Below are 25076 nucleotides of genomic sequence, written 5' to 3'. Positions count from 1 at the left end.
GGTGCTGCCACTTTGGAAAACAATTCCTCAAATGGTTATACATAGAGTTACCATATGACCCAGCAATTCCACTCCTAGGTTTGAAATGAGAGAGCAGGGAAAACAGACACTCAACCAAAAACCTGTGCACAAATGTTCACAGAAGGACTGTTCATAATAGCCCCAAAATGGAAATTACCCAAATGCCCATCAGCTGATGAATGGCGTTTATCCATATATTATATGCTGTATGATAAACATATGTTTATGCTTCAAAGGACATCATCGAGAAAGTGAAAGACAACCCACAGAATGGGAGAAAAATCTTTGAAAATCATATATCTGATAAAGAGCTTGTATCCCAAATATGTATTTTTTAAAAACTTCTTAAAAATCAATAGTAGACAACCCAACTGAAAAATTGAAAATTGATTTGCACCAACTTATGTATTGAAAAATTAAAAATTGATTTGTATCCAATTTTATCCATACAACAGAATATTATTCAGCAGTAAAAAGAAATGAAGTACTGATACATACTACAATATGGATGAACCTTGAAAACATTATGCCAAATGAAAGAAGCTAGTCACAAAAACCCATACTTAACAATTATATAAAATGCCCAGAATAGATAGATACAAAGAAATAGAAAACAGATGTTGTGGTTGCCAGGGTCTGAGGAGAGAGATGAAACAGGGAATGACTGTTAACAGATGGTTTTTTTTTTTTCTTAGAGTGATGAAAATGTTCTGAAATTTATTGCATAATTATGTGACTATAATACTTAACACTGAATTGTACCTTTTTAAATTGAATTACATACTTTTAGTTTTATGTATGTAATTTTATTTTAGTTCACTTTGCATTATTTTATTTTATCATGCAATTCACCCATTAAAAGTATGTAATTTTATTTTAGCTCAAGATAAAAATAAACGTATGTCACTTTATTTTATTTGAGACAGAGTCCTACTCTGTCACCCAGGCTGGAGTGCAGTGGCGCAATCTTGGCTCACTGTAGCTGGGATTACTGGCATGCACCATCCACGTCCACCTAATTTTTGTATTTTTAGTAGAGACAGGGTTTCACCATGTTGGCCAGGCTGGTCTCAATCTCCTGGCCTCAAGTGATTCGCCTGCCTCAGCCTCCCAAAATGCTGGAATTATGGGCATAAGCCACTGAGTCTGGCCAAAGCTGTTACTTTAAAACTACTATGTATAAACAAAATTATAAACCAGGGAAAATATTTGTAACCAATATCACAAATAATTACACTATGCACTACTGTCAACAGAGGCCAATGAGATAAAAACGATTATAGTAAGCAGACCCTTTGTTGACCTGCATCACATCCCTTTGGTCTACCTTTGATTTCAGCAGAGACTCTAGTGGACAGTTCTACATGAGCTCAGACTCCTGGGAACAGCAACCTACCTCAAGCTCACATCCAGCTCCTTTTAGCTATTTGTCTCAGGGCCTTCTCCCAGGCCACAAAGCTCTCTCAGCCCTGTGTATGGTCCAGAAGTGCAAGAAAGTATAATGCTTGTAGGACAATCCTAAATTAATAAGGGACATGAGAATAAATGTCTCAGCCTCTCCAGCCTCCTATTCCTTTTTTTTTTTTTTTTTTGAGACGGTGTCTCACTCTGTTACCCAGCCTGGAGCTCAGTGGTGTGATCATGGTTCATTGCAGCCTCAACCTCCTTGGCTCAAGCAATTCTACCTCAGCCTCATGTGTAGGTGGGACCAAAAGCGTGGGCTACGACACCTAGCTAATTTAGTTTTATTTTTTGCAGAGAGGTCTCCCTATGTTGCCCAGGCTGGTCTCAAACTCCTGGGCTCAAGTGATCCTCCTGCCTTGGCCTCCCAAAGTGCTGGGATTACAGGCATGAGCAATTGTGCCCGGCCTGAGCCTCTCCTTCTTCAGAAGGATAATTCTTTCAGGAATTCTCATGCTTCTTGGAGGATCTAGTGTACTGAAGCCTTTCTGTTTTACGGCAATTACGTACAAAAGACACTCTTATGTTGGCTTCCTCTTGCTTCCAAGAATCATTTCCCCAAAACAACATGCACCCAAGTCCTTCCCTTAAGCTCTGATTCTAGCAGAACCCCAGCTATGATAACCAACAACTTAATAACTGAAAAATAAAGGCTATGAACTTAGAGTTTACAGGGAAAAAATGCAAATAGCTTTTAAACAAATGAAACAATGTTCAATGTCAATAGGGGAAATGCAAATTTAAAAAACAAAGATTTGGTTGGGCACGGTGGTTCACGCCTATAATCCCAGCACTTTGGGAGGCCTAGACAGGCAGATCATGAGGTCAGGAGTTCTAGACTAGCCTGACTAACATGGTGAAACCCTCTCTCTACTAAAAATACAAAAATTAGCCAAGTGTGGGCTGGGCGCGGTGGCTCAAGCCTGTAATCCCAGCACTTTGGGAGGCCGAGGTGGGTGGATCATGAGGTCAAGAGATCGAGACCATCCTGGTCAACATGGTGAAACCCCGTCTCTACTAAAAATACAAAAAATTAGCTGGGCACGGTGGTGGGTGCCTGTAATCCCAGCTGCTCAGGAGGCTGAGGCAGGAGAACTGCCTGAACCCAGGAGGCGGAGGTTGCGGTGAGCCAAGATCCTGCCAGTGCATTCCAGCCTGGGTAACAAGGGCGAAACTCCGTCTCAAAAAAAAAAAATTAGCCGAGTGTGGTAGCATGCACCTGTAATCTCAGCTACTCAGGAGGCTGAGGCGGGAGAATTGCTTGAACCCGGGAGGCAGAGGTTACAGTAAGCCAAGATAGCACCACTGCACGCCAGCCTAGGCAACAGAGTAAGGCTCTGTCTCAAAAAAACAAACAAACAAACAAACAAATAGGCCAGGTGTGGTGGCTCACACCTGTAATCCCAGCAGTTTGGAAGGCCGAGGCGGGCAGATCACTTGAGGTCAGGAGTTCGAGACCAGCCTGAGCCACATGGAGAAACCCTGTCTCTACTAAAAATACAAAAAACTAGTCAGGTGTGGTGGCACATGCCTGTAATCACAGCTACTCAGGAGGCTAAGGCAGGAGAATCACTTGAACCTGGGAGGCAGAGGTTGCAGTGAGCCGAGATCATGCCATTGCACTCCAGCCTGGGCAACAAGAGTGAAACTTCGTCTCAAACAAACAAACAAAAAACCACAGATTTTATTTTTTACCCATCAGATTCACAAAAATCCAAAAGTTCAATAAACAAACTCAATCAGTGAGCCTCTGTGGAAATATCTATACAACCTGTTAGGACAGTAATTTGACAGCATATATATAAATTACAAATAAGGCTGGCACAGAGGCTCACGCTTGTAATCCCAGCACTTTGGGAGGCCAAGGTGGGTAGATCATGAGGTCAGAAGTTCGAGACCAGCCTGGCCAACACGGTGAAACCCCGTCTCTACCAAAAATACAAAACAATTAGCTGGACGTAGTGGCATGTGCCTGTAATCCCAGCTACTCAGGAGGCCAAGGCAGGAGAATCGCTGAACCAAGAAGGCAGAGGTTGCAGTGAGCCAAGATCAGGCCACAGCACTCTAGCCTGGGCAGCAGAGTAAGACTTCGTCTTGGTGGATAGGAGGGGGAAGAAATTACAAATGAGTATATGCTTGATCCAGCAATTCCTGGACATTTATATGTGAGAAATGATATATATCGAGGTTATTCATTGCTATATTGTTTCAAAACAACATAAATGCCTATCCATAGGAAGCAGGTTAAATAAATCACGGCATATCCAGATAGCATTGGCAGTAAAAAATTAATGAGGATGTTCTCTATTGATTTGGAAAGATCTTTAAGACACAGAATATGAAAAAGTGAGGTGCAGATTCATGCATACAAAATTTTGCCTTTGGAGTAAGAAAGTTGTAAAAATAAGAATCTGTATTTGTGCTTGCTTGAATAGATATAAAGAAAATCTAGAAAATAGATAAGGAAAAGAATTCAAAAAAATAAAATAAAAAAAGAAAAAGAGTTCAGTGGTTACCTGTCTGGAAGGAGGCTGTAGAAATAAGGTGAGATGAAAGAGAAACTTTTTACTGTATATATATATATATTATATATGTATGTATATACACATGCACATAGATATTTTTGAGATGTGTAAATGTTTCAGAACAGTTTTGATATTTGGGAGCAGCCCCAAATATCCAAAATGTGATCCCGTCACCTTGCTCAGACACAAACTTGAACTATGGGGCTGTGAGGCTACTGTACAGAACCTGGTGCTTAGTCAGTAAGTAGCTGATTGCTCAGCATCTGATCTCACCAAGGCCTCATTCTCTCTACTAGTGATTTCATACCCATTTAAAGAAGAAACTTGTAAGCACTGGAGGATTCACAAACTTGAAAAGTTTCTTAAGGAAGTCACAGCTTCTGTTCTCTATGTTGTGGTAGTTTGTAACTTCTTGTTTCTCCTACTAGGTTACAGTAAGCCCTTGAGAGCATTCCCAGCTCCTGGTACAATGATTGTCGCAATGTGGCTAAATAAATAAAATTGAAAAAATACCAAAATAATCTCCTTATCCTGTTTATACAATAGTTCAGTTACTTTCTGTTAGCCCAAAATCACTGGGGGGAAATAATCTTCCAAAACATAGGAAGCCAATTATGCAGCCAGTAGAGAGACTGAATCTTAATGTTGCCAGTCACTACCAATAATTTCACCAATTATTAACCCTCCCCACAGTCTGTTTCATGATCTGCAAAATGGCACTAAAACCTCACAGTAGCAATGAACATGTTTAGCACAGAACCTAGAACACAGTAGATATTCAGTAAATGCTTTGCTAAATCTTGTTAAAGGTTTTCCAGATGACCAAGAGCTTAAGTCTTTATGAGCTCTCTTTTTGCCCTTGATGCCTGTACAAAATGTAGACCATAATTTGCTTCTTTCCTGGGTTAACTACAACAACATTAACATGGAATTAATGTCCTAATGTAGATACCATATTTCTATTATTAACATGCAATTAATATCCTAATATAGACACCATATTTCTATTATTGCACTCTGAGCCTGCATTAGTTGTCAGCCATGTTTTACTTTTGATTCAGTTAAATTAGCATTTAATTAAAATATAACATATTTCCCCTCTAAAACTCATGTTAAATCAGACATCTTCCTAATCCATTCTTATGCTGTTTCTTTTCTTTTCTTTCTTTCTTTCTTTTTTTTTTTTTTTTGAGATGGAGTGTTGCTCTGTCACCAGGCTGGAGTGGCGACCACCATGCCTGGATAATTTTTTTGTATTTTTAGTAGAGATGGGGTTTTATGATGTTGGCCAGGCTGGTCTTGAACTCCTGATCTCAGGTGATCCACACACTTTGGCCTCCCAAAGTCCTGGGATTACAAATGTGAGCCACCATGCCTGATACAAAATACTAAAATGTTATTAAGAAATTTTTATTTATTTTATAAAAGATACTGGTTTAAATTTCTCTTCTCTTGTGACATTTTTTATTTCATTATCAAGATAATGCTGGTCTCATAGAATGAATTAGGAAGTAATCCATTTCCTTCCATTTTGGGGGAAGACTTTATATAGAATTGATATTATCACTTCTGGCTGGGTGTGGTGGCTCATGTCTGCAATCCCAGCACTCTGGGAGGCTGAGGCAGTCAGATTACTTGCGGTCAGGAGTTCAAGACAAACTTGGCCAACATGGTGAAACCCTGTCTCTACTAGAGACGCAAAAAAATTAGGCAGGCACGATGGTGCATACCTGTAACCCCAGCTGCTTGGAAGGCTGAGGCATCAGAATCACTTGAACCTAGGAGGCAGAGGTTACAATGAGCTAAGATCCTACCTGTGCACTCTAGCCTGGGTGAAAGAGTGAGATTCTGTATCAAAAACAAACAAAGATAATACCATTTCCTTAAATGTTTGGTTCAATTTATCAGTGGAGCTATCTGGGCATGGAGTTTTCTTTGGGAAAAGATTTTAACTATATTTTCAGTGTATTTCATAGATATGGGGCTATACAGATATACAAACACACAAAAAATTAGCCGGGCGTGGTGGTGCGTGCCTGTTTTCCCAGCTACTCGGGAGGCTGAGGCAGAAGAACTGCTTGAAACCAGAAAACGGAAGTTGCAGTGAGCCGGGATCGCGCCACTGCACTCCAGCCTGGCAATAGAGCGAGACTGTCTCAAAAAAAGAAGACCAAATCAGCAGTCAGCGAAATAGAAAATTAGAAAAACAATTTTAAAAATTAATAATAGAAACTGGTTATCTAATCCCTCCCAAAGTGGTGGGATTACAGGCATGAGCCACCATGCCCAGCCTTTTTCCTAGATTCTTTTTCTTTTGAGACAGAGTCTTGCTCTGACGCCTGGAGCCAGGCTTGAATGCAGTGACGCGATCTCGGCTCATGCAACCTCCAGATTCAAGCAGTTCTCCTGCCTCAGACTCCCAAGTAGCTGGGAATACAGGCGCATGCCACCCCACGCCCAGCTAATTTTTGTATTTTTAGTAAAGACGGTGTTTCACCATGTTGGCCGGGATGGTCTTGATTTCTTGACCTCGTGATCCGCCCACCTTGGCCTCCCAAAGTGCTGTGATTACCAGCGTGAGCCACAGCCCTGGCCCTTAGTTTCTTTTCTTTTTTTGAGACAGAGTCTAGCTCTGTTGCCAGGCTGGAGTGCAGTGGCGCAATCTCGGCTCACTGCAACCTCCGCCTGGGTTCAAGCGATTCTTCCGCCTCAGCCTCCCGAGTAGCTGGGACCACAGGCGCATGCCACCACGCATGGCTAATTTTTGTTATTTTTAGTAGCGACAGGGTTTCACCATGGCCAGGATGGTCTCCATCTCTTGACCTCATGATCCGCCCGCTTCGGCCTCCCAGTGTGCTGGGATATTTGAGACCTTTCTTTTTGTCTAATATAGGTTTTAGTGCTGTAAATGTCCCTCTAAATACTGCTTTAAGTGGCACCCCACAAACTGATGTTTTCATTTTCATTCAATTCAAAACATTGCTATTTTCCTTTTAATTTTTTTTTTAATTTCTCTTTTGAGCTCTGAATTATTTAGAAGTGTATTTTTGGTTTCCAAATATTCAGAGATTTTCCCCTAGAGATTTTTCTGTTGTTGATTTACGATTTAATTTCATTTTGGGTAAAGAACATACTTTGTATGATTTGAATCCTTTAAAATGTCTTAAGATTTGTTTCCTGGCCCGTAAATATGATGTCATGTTTATTTCTGTATATAACATGTCCTTTTTCTCTGGCTTGGTAAATATTCTACATGAACTTAAGGAGAATGTGTATACTGCTGTTGTGGGGAAGAGTGTTCTAAAAAAGTCAATTAGATCAAGTTGGTTGATCAAATTTGTTCAAATATTCTATATCCTTACTGATTTTCTGTCTACTTGTTTGATCAATTACTGAGAAAAGGGTTTGAAACCTCCATCTCCTGGGTTAAAGTACCTCAGCTTCCCAAATAGCTATGACTACAGGCCTATGCCTGGCTTTTTTTTGTATCTTTAGTAGAAATGGAGTCTCATCATGTTGGCCAGACTGGTCTCAAACTCCTGACCTTAAGTGATCCACCCACCTTGGCCTCCCAAAGTCCTAGGTTAACAGGCATGAGCCACCACACCCACTGAAAGATATTTTTTATTGGGTATAGAATTCTAGGTTAACTTTGAAGATGTTGCTCTACTGCCTTCTCATTTATATTGTTTCCCATGAAAAATCTGATGTCAGGCTTATTTTTGTTCTGCTGTACATGTCTTTTCTCTCTGGCTGCTTTTAATATTTTCTCTTTATTGTTGCTTTTGAGCAATTTTATTTATTTATTTATTATTTATTTTGAGATGGAGTTTTGCTGTGTTGCCTAGGGTGGTGTGCAGTAGTGTAATCTCCACTCACTGCAACCTCTGCCTCCCAGTGATTCTCCTGCCTCAGTCTCCCAAGTAGCTAGAATTACATGTGTCCGCCACCATGCGTGGCTAATTTTTTTGCTTTTTGTAAAGATGGGGTTGCACCATGTTGGCCAGGCTGGTCTCGAACTCCTGACCTCAAGTGATCCCCCATCTCAGCCTCCCAAAGTGCTGAAATTACAGGCATGAGCTACTATGCCCAGCATTGAGCAATTATAATAATATGCTTTGGTGTAGTTTTCTTTTCTTTTCTTTCTTTTTTTTTTTTTTTTTTTTCAGGTGGAGTTTCACTCTTGTTACCCAGGCTGGAGTGCAATGGCACTATCTTGACTCACCGCAACCTCTGCCTCCTGGGTTCAGGCAATTCTCCTTTCTCAGCCTCCTGAGTAGCTGGGATTACAGGCACGTGCCACCATGCCCAGCTAATTTTTTGTATTTTTAGTAGAGACGGGGTTTCACCATGTTGACCAGGAAGGTCTCGATCTCGTGACCTCGTGATCCACCCGCCTTGGCCTCCCAAAGTGCTGGGATTACAGGCTTAAGCCACCGCGCCCGGCCTGATGTAGTTTTCTTTATGTTTCTTATGCTTGAGGTTCACTGCATGTCTTGGATCTATGGTTTATAATCTTCATCAAGTTTGGGAACTTTTTGGACATTATTTCTCCAAATATATATTTTGTCTCTCATACCTTCAGACCCTCCAATTACTAGTATATTATGCTGCTTGTAGTTGTCCCACAGCTCACTGATGTCCATTTCATTTTTTTGTTTGTTTCTGAATTTAGTAGCAGGTAGTTTCTATTACTGTGCTTTCATTAATCTTCTCTTTTTCTCTTGTTACTCCCCATCTAGTGTACTTTTCATCTCAAACACTGAAGTTTGAGTCTTTTTTGTATCTACCATGTCTACTAACTTTTTGAAGATATGAAATACAGTTACCGTTTTAATATCCCTCTCTGTTGACTCTAACATGTGTCAGTTCTGCATTGATTTTGATTAATCTCCTTGGTATTAGTTCTATTTTCCTGCCTCTTTGCACCCTGGTGATCTTTTTTTTTTTGAGATGGAGTCTCGCTCTGTCACCCAGGCTGGAGTGCAGTGGTGTGTTCTCAGCTCACTGCAACCCCCACCTCCCGGGTTCAAGGGATTCTCCTGCCTCAGCCTTCTGAGTAGCTGGGATCATAGGCACACGCCACCACACCCAGCTCATTTTTGTATTTTTAGTAGATAGGGGTTTCACCATGTTGGTCAGGTTGGTCTTGAACTCCTGACCTTGTGATCTGCCCACCTCGGCCTCCCAAAGTGCTGGCATTACAGGTGTGAACCACCATGCCTGCCCACACCCTGGTAATCTTTCATTGGATGTCATGCATTGTTAATTTTATCTCATTCGGTGCTGAGTATTTTTATTTTCCTACAAATATCCTGGATCTTTGTTTTGGTATACAGTTAAATTATTTGGAAACAATTTGATCTTTTGTGGTCTTGCTTTCATTATATTTTAAGCTGGGGTGGAGCAGTGCTCAGTCTAGAGCTAAGTATTGTCTGTTACTGAGATGAGACCTTCCTAAGTACTCTATCTTATGCCTGATGTATTATGCGTTTTTTCCATTTGGCTGGTGGGAATAGCCACTTTTCTTGGCCCTGTGTGAATGATGAGCAGTTTCCTGTAATCCCTTTGGATGGTTCTTTTTTTTTTCCTTTCTTTCCTTTTCTTTTCCTTCTCCTTCCTTCTTGTTCTCCCTCCCCTCTCTCCCTTCCTTCCTACTTTCTTTCCTTCATTCCCTCCCTCCCTCACTTCCTTCCTTTGGGACAGAGTTTCATTCTGCTGCCTGATCTGGAGTGCAGTGGTTCAATCATAGCTCACTGCAGCCTCAAGCAGTCCTACTGCTTCAGACTCTAGAGTAGCCAGTGCTATAGGCACATGCCACCATGCCCAACTAATTTCTTTATTTTTTGTAGAGACATGGTCTCTTATCAGGTTGCCCAGGCTGGTCTCAAACTCCTGAGTTCAAGCAATCCTCTCACCTCAGCCTTGTAAAGTGCTGGGATTATAGATGTGAACCACCACACTTGGCTTGAATGGTACTTTTTAAAAATCAGCTTTTCTGTTTTCACATTGCTGAGAAAGAAAAATAAAAAAAACTAATAAAAATCAGCTTTGAGTAGTTTCTTCACATGCAGGTACCAGTAATACTATGTTGAATATTTGAGGTACCCTCTACACATCTTTGGGTTTCTCTCTTCTTCGTGCACCTCTCTTCCCTCTGGTACTTGGTCTTATGAACTCTAGCAAAAGGTACACTAAGGTTACTTCTCCTTTTTAGTTTAATATAAAGGTCTCCCCTCTCAGTTCCTTCTCCTTGACTTAAGGAGTCTGCTGGGTTCTACCACTTTCTTCTCCTTATATCGTGGTCTAGAAATTGTGAGGACAGCAAGCTTGGACAATCATAAGACTCACATTGTTTCCCATCTCTCAGGGACCACTATTCTTTGTTGCCTGATGTACAGTGTATTTAAACATCTTTTTAAATGTATTTTTGTCTGTATTTTGTTGTAGTTGTTTTGGGGGGACGGTAAATCCAGTCTCTTTTCTCCATTTGGGTCAGGAGTGAATGTTGAGCTGATCTGCTACTGATTCTATAACCACAGTGTTTGCCCTTTGTTTTCCTGTTCCTACTGCCCTGATTCTGCTCTTGAAGTCTGACATACATGAGGATTTTACAGAACTCTGGGTAGAGCTCAATATCATCTTTGCATCCTCATATCCTAGTACCCAGTAATTGCCCAATATAATTGTTCAGTAGTGAGCAGAGAGAGTTCAAATTCTAGTTATATTATCTTGCTGTATCTTGAACTTGTCTACATTAGGTATTGGCCTTTATTTCTACACATGCAAAGAGCTGACGAGAGATCAGTGAAAAGCAGACATTTTCTACTAACCTATACATTTAGATTAATTTTGAGAAATTTTATATGTTTATGAAAGTTATAAAAATTCAGAAATAGAAACAAACATGCTAAAATCTTACTTCTCCCACAAACCAGTTTTTTTCTTCTAGTAGTGCCCTTCTATGTTTTATTCACATCTTTTTACATAATATGACCAAAAAAATCATTTCAATTTTATTTTAATTGGTTTACAGAATTATTTCCTATGTGGCTGCACGGTTCATAATGATCTTTTTTTTTAGCATTTTCATCATGTGTGTATGTCATGATTTGCTCAATTGTTTCTACACTAAGGTTGCTTCTCTTTTCTAGTTAACATAAAGGGAACTGCAGTGAATATCTTGACTCTACATTTCGGTTATTTTCTTGGGTAAGCCCTCTAAAGCGAGATTGTTCTAGCAAAAGGAATCAATTTTTTTTCTCCTTCTCCTCAGATATAAATATTTTTAATCTTCTTGTTACATATTGCTAAACTGCTTTCTTAGAAGCTCACAGCACTGTTCACCTTCACCAGCCTGGCTGAAAGTGTCAATTTTACCAGCATTGAATTTTATCTTCTGAAAGAAAATATTTTGGCTAGTGTAATAAGTGAAAATGCAAGTTTTTATAAGAATATATATTTTCATTTCTCTTGGGTAGATACCTGGGAGTGAAATTGCTGGGTTGCATGGTAGTTTTATGTTCAACTTTTTGAGAAATTGCCAAACCGTATTCCAAAATGGCTGCCACATTTTACCAACACATTCCTATCAGTGGTGTATAATGGTTCCAATTTCTCCACACTCACAGACACTTGTTATTATCTTTTTTAAGACAGCCATTCTAGAGGATGTGAATCTCTCTTTTTTTTTTTTTTGAGACAGAATTTTGCTCTTTTTGCCCAGGCTGGAGTGCAATAGTGCAATCTTGGCTCACTGCAACCTCCACCTCTCAGGTTCAAGCGATTCTCCTGCCTCAGCCTCCCAAGTAGCTGGAATTACAGGTGCGTGTCACCAAGCCTAATTTTGTATTTTTAGTAGAAACGGGATTTCACCATGTTGGCCAGGCTGGTCTTGAACTCCTGACCTCAGGTGATCCACCTGCCTTGGCCTCCCAAAGTGTTGGGATTATAGGCATGAGCCACTGCACCCAGCCCTCATTATGGTTTTGACTTGCATTTCCCTAATGACATTGAGCATATTTTCATGTGCTTGTTAGCCATTTGTATATATATTTTTGAAGAAATGTCTATTCCAAATCCTTTGCCCACATTTCAGTTGGTTTGTCACCTTATTATTAAGCTTTTGTAAATTCTGGATGTTAATACTTTATTAGATTTGTGTTTTGCCAATGTTTTTATCACTCTTTTTTGTCTTCTCATTTCTTAATGGTGTCTTTTTATTGATACATAATCGTACATATTTATGGGGTACACAACATATAATGTTTTGATACATGCATGCAATATGTAATGATCAAATCAGGATAAGCAGGATATCTATCACCTTAAATATTTATCATTTTTGTGTATATGTTGGAGACATTCAAATCTTCTAGCAATTTAAAAATGTATATTATTGATAACGACAGTCATGCTACTCTGCTGTCAGACACTAGAACTTATTCTTTCTAGCTAACTTTATGTTTATACATACTAGCCAACCTCTCTTCACCCCCCACCTCCTCATCCTTTGCAGCCTCTGGTAACCATTATTCTACTCTCTGTCTCAATGAGATCAACTGTTTTTAGCTCCCACGAGTAAGTGAGAACATGTGATATTTGTCATTCTGTGCCTGACTTACTTCATTTATCATAATGACCTTCAGTTCCATCCATGTTCCTGCAAATAACAGGATTTAATTATTTACTATACAACTAAATAGAATTCCATTGTGTATATAAACCACATTTTCTTTATCCTTAAAATTTTGAAGTGTAAAAGTTTTGAATTTTGATGAGATCCATTTTATCAATTTTTTTCAAAAACAAATCCTTATATTTAGAGTCAATTGACTTTTGAAGTGCAAAATTTTGAATTTTGAAGAGGTCTGTTTTAGCAATTTTTCCGGAAAAAATCCTTATATTTAGAGTCAGCTGATTTTTGACAAATGCAATTCACTAATGAGAAGATGGTCTGAAATTGGACATCCATACATGAAAGGATGAATTTAAACTCTCATTTCATACTATACAAAAAATAACTCGAAATGGCTCATAGACTTAACTACAAGAGTTAAAACAATAAAGCCTTTAGTAAAAAACTTGGAAATTTTCAAAATCCTGAGTTAGACAAATATATCTTTCATCTATTCTTGAATTCTTGTCCCGATTAAACATCGTATGTATGTGTGTCACATTTATAATGCAGGTAGATAAAAATATAGCCCCCTTTAGTAAAAATAAAAAATATTTCACTGACATTGGAGACCAAAATTTGAATTAGCAATTACATGAAAATGTAAAGAGAAAGCCAGGCACAGTGGCTCACTGTGTAATCCCAGCACTTTGGGAAGTCAAGGCAGGCAGATCACTTGAGGTCAGGAGTTCAAGATCAGCCTGGCCAATATGGTGAAACCCCATCTATACTAAAAATACAAAAATTAGCCAGGCGTGGTGGGGTGAGCCTGTAGTCCCAGCTATTCAGGAGGCTGGGGCAGGAGAATTGCTGAATCCAGGAGGTGGAGGTTGCAGTGAGCCAAGATCATGCCATTGCACTCTAGCCTGGGCTTCATAGTGAGACTCTGCCTCAAAAAAAAGATAATAAAATAAAAGATTAAGAGAAAACAGGCCAACAGTAAGTGGTGACCCAGCCAGAACAGAACATACAGAACTTAACAGGTAGGACTCAAGACAAAGGCATGCAAATAATGTATTAAACTGTGCTTCAAATACTATGCAATGCGTGTACCCACACTTGAGGTCAAAAATTGTGGATTACAGGCAGTCACTGACTGTGGATTAAGATTAGGGAGAAGACAATCTCCTAGAGAAAAGTGAATCTCAATCGATGAGTTAAGGAGGTGCTGTATATGCTAATATTTGCAATGGTATCATAATGCCAACATGAAATTTCTACAGCTCATTATATTCAAGTGTCAGAAGAAAGAAATTATTAAAGAATCTATAAACACAATTCATTTACATGAAAATTTTAGATACAAAGTATCACTTGTAAAGGTACTTTCTTTTATTAATTTTCTGGGTTGTATCTTTCAATTTCAAAATATTGAAATTGTTAATAACTAATTTTCATAGTCAAATTACCACTTACATCCTCACCAGGGACACAAACGAATGTGAGCATAAAACTTGGCCACTGTGTTCACGGTGAGTCAGTCAGTGCCTTCCCCTTGTTCCTGGCCTGTGTCTCATCTCATCATGGCAACTGCAGGAGACTTTGCTAAAGCCTGAATCTTGATTTCCTCTTTCAAAGCAAAATTTGTTTACAAAGTATATTTCCTGGTAGAATTAAAATTGTATTACTTCTTATTAACATTTTAATATCTTGTCATTATTTTCAGGTACCACACTGGTTATTTACATACCTGCCTCTCCCTCTTAGGAAAGGTTACATGTTTTATTGTTCTTTTTCTTTCTTTTTTGAGACGGAGTCTTGCTCTGTTGCCCAGGCTGGAGTGCAGTGGTGTGATCTTGGCTCACTGCAAACCCTGCCTCCTGGGTTAAAGTGATTCCCCTGCCTCAGCCTCCTGAGTAGCTGAGACTACAGGCATGCACCACCATGCCAGGCTAATTTTTTATATTTTAGTAGAGAACAGGTTTCACTGTGTGGTCAGGATGATCTCCTGACCTTGTGATCCGCTCGCCTCAGCTTCCCAAAGTGCTGGGATTATAGGCATGAGCCACAGTGCCCGGCCATTTTTTTTTTTAAGACAGGGTCTGGCTCTGTTGCCCAGGCCAGAGTGCTGTGGTGGTATCTAGGCTCACTGCAACAGCACCCGGCTAATTTTTGTATTTTTAGTAGAGATGGAGTTTCACTATGTTTCCCAAGCTGATCTCAAACTCCTGAGCTCAAAGGATCCACACGCTTAGGCCTACCTACCAAAGTACTGGGATTATGGGCATAAGCCACCAAGCCTGGCCCTGTTTTATTGTTCTTTAATCCCTTATATTAATTTTTTTTTCTTTTGAGATGGACTCTCACTCTGTCACCCAGGCTGGAAGCACAGTGGCACGATCTTGGCTCACTGCAACTTCCAACTCATGGGTGCAACTGATTCTAGTGCCTCAGCCTCCCAAGTAGCTGGGATTACAGGCACATACCACCACTCCCAGCTAATTTTTGTGTATTTGATAGACACAGGGTTTTGCCATGTTAGCCAGGCTGGTGTCTAACTCCTGACCTCAAGTGATCTGCCCACCTCGGCCTCCCAAAGTGCTGGGATTATCATTGCAGACATTAGTTGAGTACTGGAACCCTGCCTTATAGCATCTGATAAAGTTCTTAAAACAAAATAAACACTTGATACATTTTTGTTGTAATAAAGTAAATCTTAGCTTTTAACACTGTGGGCTTAATAACATATACCATGGGATCAATCAAATTACTAAAATGATATTCTAAGAGAGACATGTGGTGTGTCATTAATATAATGAAGGCTAATTTTTCAATGCCCAGATCCAAATGTTAACTTGTTTCTTTCCAGAATACCTAGTGACACCATGTTCTTTCATTTATTCTAAAGAGAAGTGGCTTATTCTCTTAAATCAGAGCCACTATCTAAATCTCCCTGGCAATTTAAAAGCCAAACTTTTTACAATCCAGGAAGAGGTGGACTTAGCTGAGTACAGGCACATAGCAAGAAATGACCCAAAGAAAGTTAGCCTTATTATCATTGCTGCTGTTGCTAACATATTCTAATAATCACTTATAACTTGAGTAGAAACAAGTGACCAGCTCATCAGAATTTCACAATTTGACAGAGGTATGTTATATAGCAAATGAAGACCACTTAATTCTCAATTTGTGGTTGAGTAAACACATTGGCAAAGTAGATATGCTATGAAGTTTGCGTATCAGACAAGTAAAAGGTACTCTACAAAAAACAAGTGACATGAAAAAAATTCACAGTCTTTTAAAATACTTTCCTTCTTGTCTGAGATATAACCAAGGCTGGTTTTGAGTAGTTTTCTCAAATACTATCTGCAGTGATCTTTTCAGGCAAAGCCCTCCAGCCCTTTGGGCCCCTGGAGCCATGAAGTTCTACCTGGAATCTTTTTTTTTTTTTTTTTTGAGACAGAGTGTCGCTCTCGTTGTCCAGGCTGGAGTGCAATGATGCGATCTTGGCTCACTGCAACCTCCGCCTCCCAGGTTCAAGCAATTCTCCTGCCTCAGCCTCCAAATAGCTGGGATTATAGGCGCACACCACCACACCCAGCTAATTTCGTATTTTTAGTAGAGATGGGGTTTCTCCATGCTGACCAGGCTGGTCTCGAACTCCCGACCTCAGGCAATCCGCCTGCCTCAGCCTCCCAAAGTGCTGTGATTACAGGCATGAGCCACGTGCCTGGTCCCACTTGGAATCTTATCTTGGCTTCAGGGCCTGAACTGGTGCTCTATACTGGAGGAATTTTTAGAAGCCTCAGACAAGTAGGTTATCTGCTCAGTAGCAGATCAGTCATTCTGCTGATCCTGCCCTGATGTTGTGACCTAGTTTCAGGCACTAAGATTTTATCTAGTTACTCATAACTAAGTCCCTCTCTTGTACCACTAGAAACTAGATCCTGGATTTATCCGTTGTCATCCATAATCATAGCCTAGGACCTTGCTTTGTATCCCAGTAAGTTAGAGCCCTACCCACTACCCTGGAACTCCAGTCTTCATGACTGTGTCCCTAGACCTTGCCACTAGATGGCTATGACGCAGACTTCCCTCATGTCTGCATTTCTACTTACTGCTTACTGTCAGTCTCCCCTAGAATGACGTCCTAGGCTTCAGCTAAATTTCCTACCAACTGTCAGGACTATAAGGACTTCGGTCCTGGTCATCCAAAGATTAATCCAAGGCTGAGTTCTAATTCTAATAGTAACTCAAGTAATATCTTTACTTTGAAATCTCTCTATTCAAACCAGCCAGCAGTATTTTTAAAAAGCCTCATTAAATATACAAGTGATACTCGAAATGCCAAAGAAAATACCCCATACCTGTCTGAGGGAATCCTGCTTTGTATCCATTAGTTGTCCCATTTTCTGGGGTCACAGTTGACGATACTGAAGAGCTTGGTTTAATAGTTTGGCAAGAAGCAGAGGATTGTCGGCTTCTACATTCTGGAAAAGAGTAAAAATCACATTGTATGAAATGATCAGTATTCTGTTAAAACAGGTGATGGGGACACAATCTATAAAATCTCTAAATTAAATTGCTGCTCCTTAAGTGGCAGACGCCTCTCTAGAGAGTCCCTTCCCCAATCCTGACTCCAACAGAACATTTAAACTAATGAACACAGTGCTTTTGTTTAGAAGGCAAATAAATAGTTTCAAAAAAAATTGGACCTTTGTTCCCTACATACTAGTTCCCAGAGGAAAAATACTCATAACCAATACAGTCATGGTAGTTTAATGGGTAGGACAGAGGTTAACACATTAGTAATTTATGAAAACCTATTAAGTCTTTCAATACCAGTTAACATCCTACCTGGGATTGGTTTATGTATAAAAAGTAACCTAGGGTCTGTCTAGGCTGCCTACAACCTTCTCTTCACAACCTTAATTTAGGTCCAAAACAGAAGCAAAGAAAAATGTGTAGGCAGTAGAGAAAAATTTATGCTCAAATTAGTATTATTCTCAGTTCTTATTAAAGGAGACTATATTCAAAGTGATACTGATCATGCTATACCAAGCTTCATTTTAAGCAAACCAGTATTAATGGGCCTCTGGCATATTTTAATAGTGCTCTGTACTGATTCAGGTAGAAAGTAAATACTAGGACAGCCTGTGGGACTGTTAACTTCCAACAAAATTTTACCCTATTAGTCTCAAAAAGTAGCATGTGAAAAAGGAATATAAATAATTATATATGACAAAGTTAATTATAGATGGTTTTTTAGACTATCTCCAAGTTTATCAGATACATACAAAGATTGGAAGCAGTTTTCTGTAACTTTCTATGCTATGGCTTTCTATGAAGAGCTATTGTATTCTAGCCTAAGAGCGTATTTCCAATATGTAATATATACATACATGTATATTGCTATTATGTGTACATATATAAATTACATAGATATAATTTCAGTTCCAAAATAGCAACTATTATAAACATGAGGCTTCTTTCACTAATGTTATTCTTTATTAGGAAGAAGAGGCCAGGCATGGTGGCTCATCCCTGTAATGCTACCACTTTGAGAGGCCAAAGTGGGTGGATCACTTCAGCTTGAGATCAGCCCAGGCAACATGGCAAAACCCTATCCCTACAAAAAATACAAAATTTAGCCAGGCACGGTGGTGTTCGTCTGTAGTCCCAGCTACTTGGGAGACTGAGGTGGGAGGATCACTTGAGCCCAGGGTTGGGGAGGCTGCAGTGAGCCACTGTACTCTAGCCTGGGCAACAGAGTGAGATCCTGTCTCAAAAAGAAAAAAAAAATAGAAAGATGAATTGCCATTGAATACTAAGAAGTTAAAAATATGTTATACAACCAAAACAAAGCTAAAGAAGGAAATTAAAAGGGAGGGAGGTAATATCTATCCTATTTTTATTCTTTTCTTAGGATTTATGACATTCAAATGATTTTTATGAGAAAAATCCTTTAATAGGGTAAAGACGTTTTTTTCCTTTTTATTATTTTTTTTACGAAAAACCAGGGGAAAGTGCAAATGTAGTCCCCCACTACCACAAATTATGCAGTCGAGTTTCCCTCATTTGGGGAAATTGCAGGGGTCAGCACATCCGGAGTGCAATGGATAAGCCTTGCCCTGGGAAAAGCACCTTCATGATCATGGTATCTTCCCTGCCGAGTAAGTATGGGATAAAGACTTATCTGTAATTCCCCAGCTTATGATTCAGTGGTCACAAGCTTTAAGTTCTGATGATACCTGTCTTGGAATATGTATCCATTTCCTAAAGAACCATATAATGCTACTTCAAAGGTAACCAAGAGAAATTAAGGTGAAGGGCTCAGAAACAAATCTGCAGTTGGAATTTGGAATATGATGCTGTTTTTCAAAGTCAGGCAAAATCTTGTGTAGACATTAAATAGAAACATTAAAGATAAATATCAAATGGAGAAAAAAATCTCAGCATCTAAGAAACTTATCAATAGAATAATAATTAAATACTTTTTTTCTTTAGCATAGTGAAGAGAACTTCTGTCAACTCCTATCAAGCACATGAAGATGTGAAGTTTCAACTGGATTCATTTTTATAAATAAGTTCTTTCTAATGTATAAGAAATAACACTTTGCCAACTTAATAGTGTATTTTCCCAGGTTATTATGAAGAGAACATTAATGTTTATTCTAAGTATGTTTAGGTCTAGTTAAAATAGAAAAAATGCTGGAGAACCTCCAAAGAAATTAAACAGAGAAAAATAGAGCTCTCACCCTGAGGTCCTCTCTAAATGATGGAAGAGCTAGAAAGAGTCCATTATTTCCCCCCTGAAAGCTGTACTCCTTTCCCAAGAGACAAATACAGAAACATGTATTTGTCCTTTACTTAATTATTTAGAGATGAAGTCTTGCACTGTCACCAGGCTGGAGTGCAGTGGTGCAATCTCTGCTCACTGCAACCTCCATCTCCCCAGGTTCAAGCAATTCTCCTGCCTCAGCCTCCCAAGTAGCTGGGATTACAGGTGCACATCACCATGCCTGGCTAATTTTTGTATTTTTAGTAGAGAGAGGGTTTCACCATGTTGGCCAGGATGGTCTCGATCTCTTGACCTCATGATCTGCCCGTCTCGGCCTCCCAAAGTGCTGGGATTACAGGCGTGAGCCACTGTGCCCAGCCAACATGCACTTTCCTAAACTTCAATTGTATCTGTTAAAAATAGTAAGGGGCAAGCCAAATAACCTACCAGAAGGCTTTACATTTTTGGATATCCTTCTAAACCTCAGATATTTATCAGTATTGCACCTGAACCCTGAACCTTGTATGGTTCACTTGTCACCATTGTAAAATCTCCATTCCCTCCCGTTTTCTTCCTGGAAATTGACTACCTTTCCAGCAGATAAGAGGTCCCTTAGAAAGCACACCCTGGGAGCTTCTGACTAGGTAGTACTTTAAGTGCTTCTGCTTCTTTGGCTGAGTGGTGAGCTTCAAGTTAATGTGGTTTGAAAATTCCGTGAAATATCGAAATCCTCTTTCTCCGCAACCAATACAATTTCCAGAAAACCCTGAAGTGAGGAAAACCAATGTTACTAATGGCCTTGTAAGTTGATACAATACTTTTCCATAGTAAAAAGCATAGAAACATTTGCATTCTTTGCCCCAAAAATGTCTCAATTTCAAGGAAATAATTTAGAGGGAAAAAAAACAGGTACACTTTTTTTTTTTAGCAGTTATTTTATAACAGTGAAAGACTGGAAATAATTTAAATGCTGCTCTAAAAAATAATGGATAAGGAAATAGAGTAGATAAATAGAGTAATGGTTAAGGAAATAGAGCACATAATATAATAAAAAGCTTGGCTCTAGAATGTCTATTATTTCTTCCCCACATACTCCTTCTTAGAGAACCTGCACCTTCACCCTGGTTCTCTGCCCTCTCTACCACATGAACTTACCTCCATGACCACAGCTGGTGAGCCTATGCCTCGTCGTCTGACTCAGTCTGGGACAGTCAGACTCTCTGTCTTGGAATTTTGAAATAAATACAAAAAGTCAGGCAGTGTACTGGAGGTTGGATTTGTAAGGTTTTATAGAATTGGAATCCAAATTAGGTCTATGTCAGCCACATGTAAGCTAAGGTATGGGAACCAAGAACCATGAAGAGAAAGCTGATCTGTGAAGAGGACAGCAGAGCACAGGCTAGATGTGCAAATTCAGGGTTTTGTCAGCATCAAGTTTCTGTGAGATTTAGCTATAATTTCTGACAGGAGTTCCTTGTGATTCCCCTTTCCCCTTTTCTAACACTTCTTTATTCATACTAGCTTATTATTCCTTTAGATCTAATATCCAAACAGTTCCTCACTCAGACAAATCAAATGAAATAAAAACTTTAGTGACCTGGTGGGAACAGGGGACATGGAAAAAAGAAGAAACAGAGAAAACTGGTAGGATGAAAAGCTGCGCCTTGCTTTACTGAAAATCAACTTTTCTGGCCAGGCACAGTGGCTCACACCTGTAACCCCAGCACTTTGGGAGGCCGATGAGGGCAGATCACGAGGTCAGGAGCTTGAGACCAGCCTGGCCAACATGGTGAAACCCGATCTCTACTAAAAATACAAAAATTAGCTGGGCATGGTGGCACGTGCCTGTCATCCCACCTACTCAGGAGGCTGAAGCAAGAGAATCACTTGAAACCAAGAGGTGGAGGTTGTAGGGAGCTGAGATCGCGCCACTACACTCCAGCCTGGGCAACAAGAGTGAAACTCTGCCTCAGGAAAAAAAAAAAAAATCAACTTTCAGTCCCCCTTAAAACACGGAGTAAAAGCAGACAGTAAGAGAGTGAGTTCTTCTAGTTGTGTCTGATGAGGATATAACATATTTACTATTATGTAGATTAACATGACAAAAAAGTTGTAATAAGAAAGGGCATTCCATATTGTATAAAGGCAATATATCTATATGTAAATAACTGAAAACAAATTCACCGATGAAGTGATATACTCTTTTCAGACCCCTAAACCAACCTTATATGTGTGTGTGTGTGTGTGTGTGTGTATTGTTTTGTTTTGTTTTGTTGTGAGACGAAGTCTCACTCTGTTGCCCAGGCTGGAGTTCAATGGCACGATCTTGGCTCACTGCAAACCTCCCCTTTCCGGGTTCAAGCAATTCTCCTACCTCAGCCTCCTGAGTAGCTAGGATTACAGTCAGGCACCACCACACCCAGCTAATTTTTTTTGTATTTTTAGTAGAGACGGGGTTTCACCATTTTGGCCAGGCTGGTCTCAAACTCCTGACCTTGTGATCTGCCTGCCTCAGCCTCCCAAAGTGCTGGGATTACAAGCACGAGCCACCGCACCCGACCTCAATCTGATATATATTTATAATTAACAAAGATATATAAAAGGCTGGGTGGGGTGGCTCATGCTTTTAATCCCAGCACTTTGGGAAGCTGAGGCGGGCAGATCACAAGCTCAAGAGGATCAAGACCATCCTGGCTAACATGGTGAAACCCAGTCTCCACTAAAAATATATACATACAAAAAATTAGCTGGGCATGGTGGCATGTGCCTGTAGTCCCAGCTACGTGGGAGGCTGAGGCAGAAGAATCACTTGAACCCAGGAGGCGGAGGTTGCAGTGAGCTGAGATCGTGCCACTGTACTCTAGCCTGGGCGACAGAGCAAGACTCCATCTCAAAAAATTTTTTAAAATAAATAAATAAATAAAGATGTATAAACAGAGAAGAGAAAAGCCACAAGGATTAAAGATAGCCTATCTCACAATATCCTAATCTCAGAATGCTAACCATCAATTCAAAGCATTTATAAACAGGAAGTCCAGTTTATTATTATTCAATCACAACTATTTATTGAGCATCTACCTATATGCTGGGCATTTTCCTGAACACTGGGGAAACAGTGGTGAAAAACAGATATTCATAATCTCTGGTCAATTACATAGAATTAATAATTTATTACTGCCACTTTATAGACATGTAAACAATTGTATAAATGACTTAGAATATATTCAGAGATGGATTATATTTGAGAGCATTTGACTATTTGACTAATATCTTAAAGTAGTAGCCCCTCCCCCCCAAAAAAGGTTGCCAATGGCTGCCTAAGTCACCAAAGTCATCCATCTATCCCCCCACCCACCCACCCATCCGTCCATGCATCCAACAAATACTGTACTCTATTATGTGCTAGACACTGTTGTAGGTACCAGGTTTTTTCCAAAAGCCCCTGCCTTGGTAGAAATTACATTCTGGTCTGATCATTGCACCTTCATGGAAAATTGCCTGACCTGTGAAGTAGATATGCCATACCCAAGACACAGAAAAAAGCTACAAGAATCTTTCAGTCAAAATAATCAAGAACAGTGCCAAAACATGAAGCTTTTAACTGATAGGTCCAAGTGGTTTCGAAAAGATTAGTGGAGAATTAGAATTAACAAAGTACTGAGGTTCAGTTTATCATTTCCTCTATTTTGAGGTGAAAAGCAAGAGTGTGAAGAGGAAGAAAAGCCATGGGTCTGAATAATCTGCAAAGGAGAGGATCTTCACATTAATAATAAGTTAACAATATAAAAGAGTTAGAATCCTAGAGTCCATTTTAAAAACTCTGTATGATTTCAGCATTAGCCTTCCTTCAAGGGAGATTTTATCTGCTTAACATTCTTGTTGTCATTGAAAACAAAAAATAATACCACTCACAACCAAATTACCTTCTAGTTTTTCTGGCAATCAAGTCTTCCAATTGCACGGTAGATTTGGGGCACAGGCACTACCAACTGGATCAATATATGTTTAAATCAATTCCCCCACAGTCTTTGGAATCTGCATAATTTATATTAAAATTTAGACAAGTTGATATTGGAATCCATAGGAGTTCTAGAATAGTGGAAGCTTAAACATTTTTCCCACTATATTTTACTGCATATAAAAATCATCCACTTTAAGAAATATTGGATGAATATTAGTTTTTGGACAATAGAGTACTAAACATGTAAAAATCTCAACAATGTGCTTATTTAAGAAAAACCTGACATTTTGTTGCTGCATTGCACTTTTACATGGGGAAGAGGGTTAGTGAAAAATTATGTCCACTTACAAGGCTGGAGAAAGCAAGGTTCCAAGTCTGTAAGGGTACTTAATAAATACAATAGTAAAATAACTACCATTTGAAGAGCAAATACTATGTCGCAAGCACTGTGCTGGGTGGGTGCTTTAAAGACATCATCTAATTTGATCTTTATGACTCCACAAGGCAGGTGTTAATGGCCCCATTATATGCATGGACAATCTAAGACTTTAAGTTCCTAAAATACTGAACTTAAAGTGCTGAAGTTCTTAAAGTGCTAAGTGGCAAATCTGGGATTTGAACACAGTTCTGATTCCAAAGCCCATGGTCTTTGGTCTCACTCCTGATTTTTAAGGATTATGAAATCTATTATTCTGATGGTGTTTTCTGTGTCTTTTCCATGACATATTCTAAGAGGATTCTCTAGTTACAAAGAATCATTAAACAAAAAATGCATTATGAGAGATTTTCATTGTCTACAGTCAGAGCCACACGTGAACTGTCTCATTAGATGAGACTATAACGCTTTTCAAATGCTAAAAAGTTTTCTGAAGTTGTTCTACTATAGCCTACTCGGTAGTAAGCTCTGTGAGGAATAGGACTGTGTCTTATAATTGCTGTGTTCCTACATCAGAGCCTAGTCTGATTTCTGTCACTTTGAATAAATACTGCTGAATGAAAAAATGAATATTGGACCTTCTTTGCTATTTTAGTCCAGCATATTTATCATTAGACTTCTATATTAAACAATCTGCTCGATTTCACTAAAACAAAGTGAAAATGTTTTTTTTAATGAGAGCCTTATGAAAAATGAAAATTACAATTCCTTTTCCTATAAACCATGAGAAGCCTTTAAACTATAATTTAAGGAACATCTATGAGGCATATGCAGGGTTACTTTCTGGCTCAAGATATTGATCAATGTATTGCTAGACTTTCTGATGACACTATATAACTAGGAAGAATGTATCAGACTACAAAAATAAATACACATCATCATCAACGCAATATTTGAATTCACTGACCAATTTTTTTCCTTTTTACTGGTATTTGTGCCTAAAACATGATTTCACCTATAGTAAGAAAAATTCTGAGAAACCAAAACAACAGTAGAGAAATGCAGCAGTAAAAAAGCAACAGATCTCATGTGTTTTCTTATCTTTTTAATCATTTAAAATAAAATAAATCAAGTCTGTTATTTCCTATGATATAGGGAAGCTATGTTGTGAAAAAGCCCAGACTCTAACAATAGAAAGTAAAATAATTCTGAGATAAAGTCATTTACATTTTATATCATATAGAGATATAAAGATACATAGTCCTAGTTATTGTGGTTGAACTAATGTTAAATATAAAGCGAGAATCACATCATGTAATTATAGCTAGAAATAA

The 25076-nt window shown here is 39.1% G+C and overlaps 1 protein-coding gene and 1 non-coding gene across 26 annotated transcripts in view; both read right to left on the bottom strand.

Annotated features, from left to right (window-relative positions):
* GREB1L (GREB1 like retinoic acid receptor coactivator) overlaps positions 1 to 25076 on the bottom strand; it is a 334722-nt gene that overhangs the window by 102393 nt on the left and 207253 nt on the right. For all 25 annotated transcript variants that reach the window (XM_054244041.2, XM_078347854.1, XM_078347858.1 and 22 more), the window contains 2 exons: positions 19995 to 20171; positions 16992 to 17114 (listed from right to left, as the gene is read on the bottom strand). In XM_054244041.2, the coding sequence (XP_054100016.2) occupies positions 16992 to 17114; positions 19995 to 20171 (300 nt within the window). The remainder of the gene's footprint in view (positions 1 to 16991; positions 17115 to 19994; positions 20172 to 25076) is intronic.
* On the bottom strand, positions 18642 to 18805 carry LOC118147102 (U1 spliceosomal RNA). Its single transcript, XR_004733266.1, has one exon. It is a non-coding gene; the product is annotated as a U1 spliceosomal RNA (small nuclear RNA).

This window comes from Callithrix jacchus, chromosome 13 (genome assembly GCF_049354715.1).
Source record: "Callithrix jacchus isolate 240 chromosome 13, calJac240_pri, whole genome shotgun sequence".
Classification (NCBI taxonomy): Eukaryota; Metazoa; Chordata; class Mammalia; order Primates; family Cebidae; genus Callithrix; species Callithrix jacchus.
Note: the sequence above shows the minus strand (reverse complement) of the source record. Positions and strands in the feature narration are given on the sequence as shown.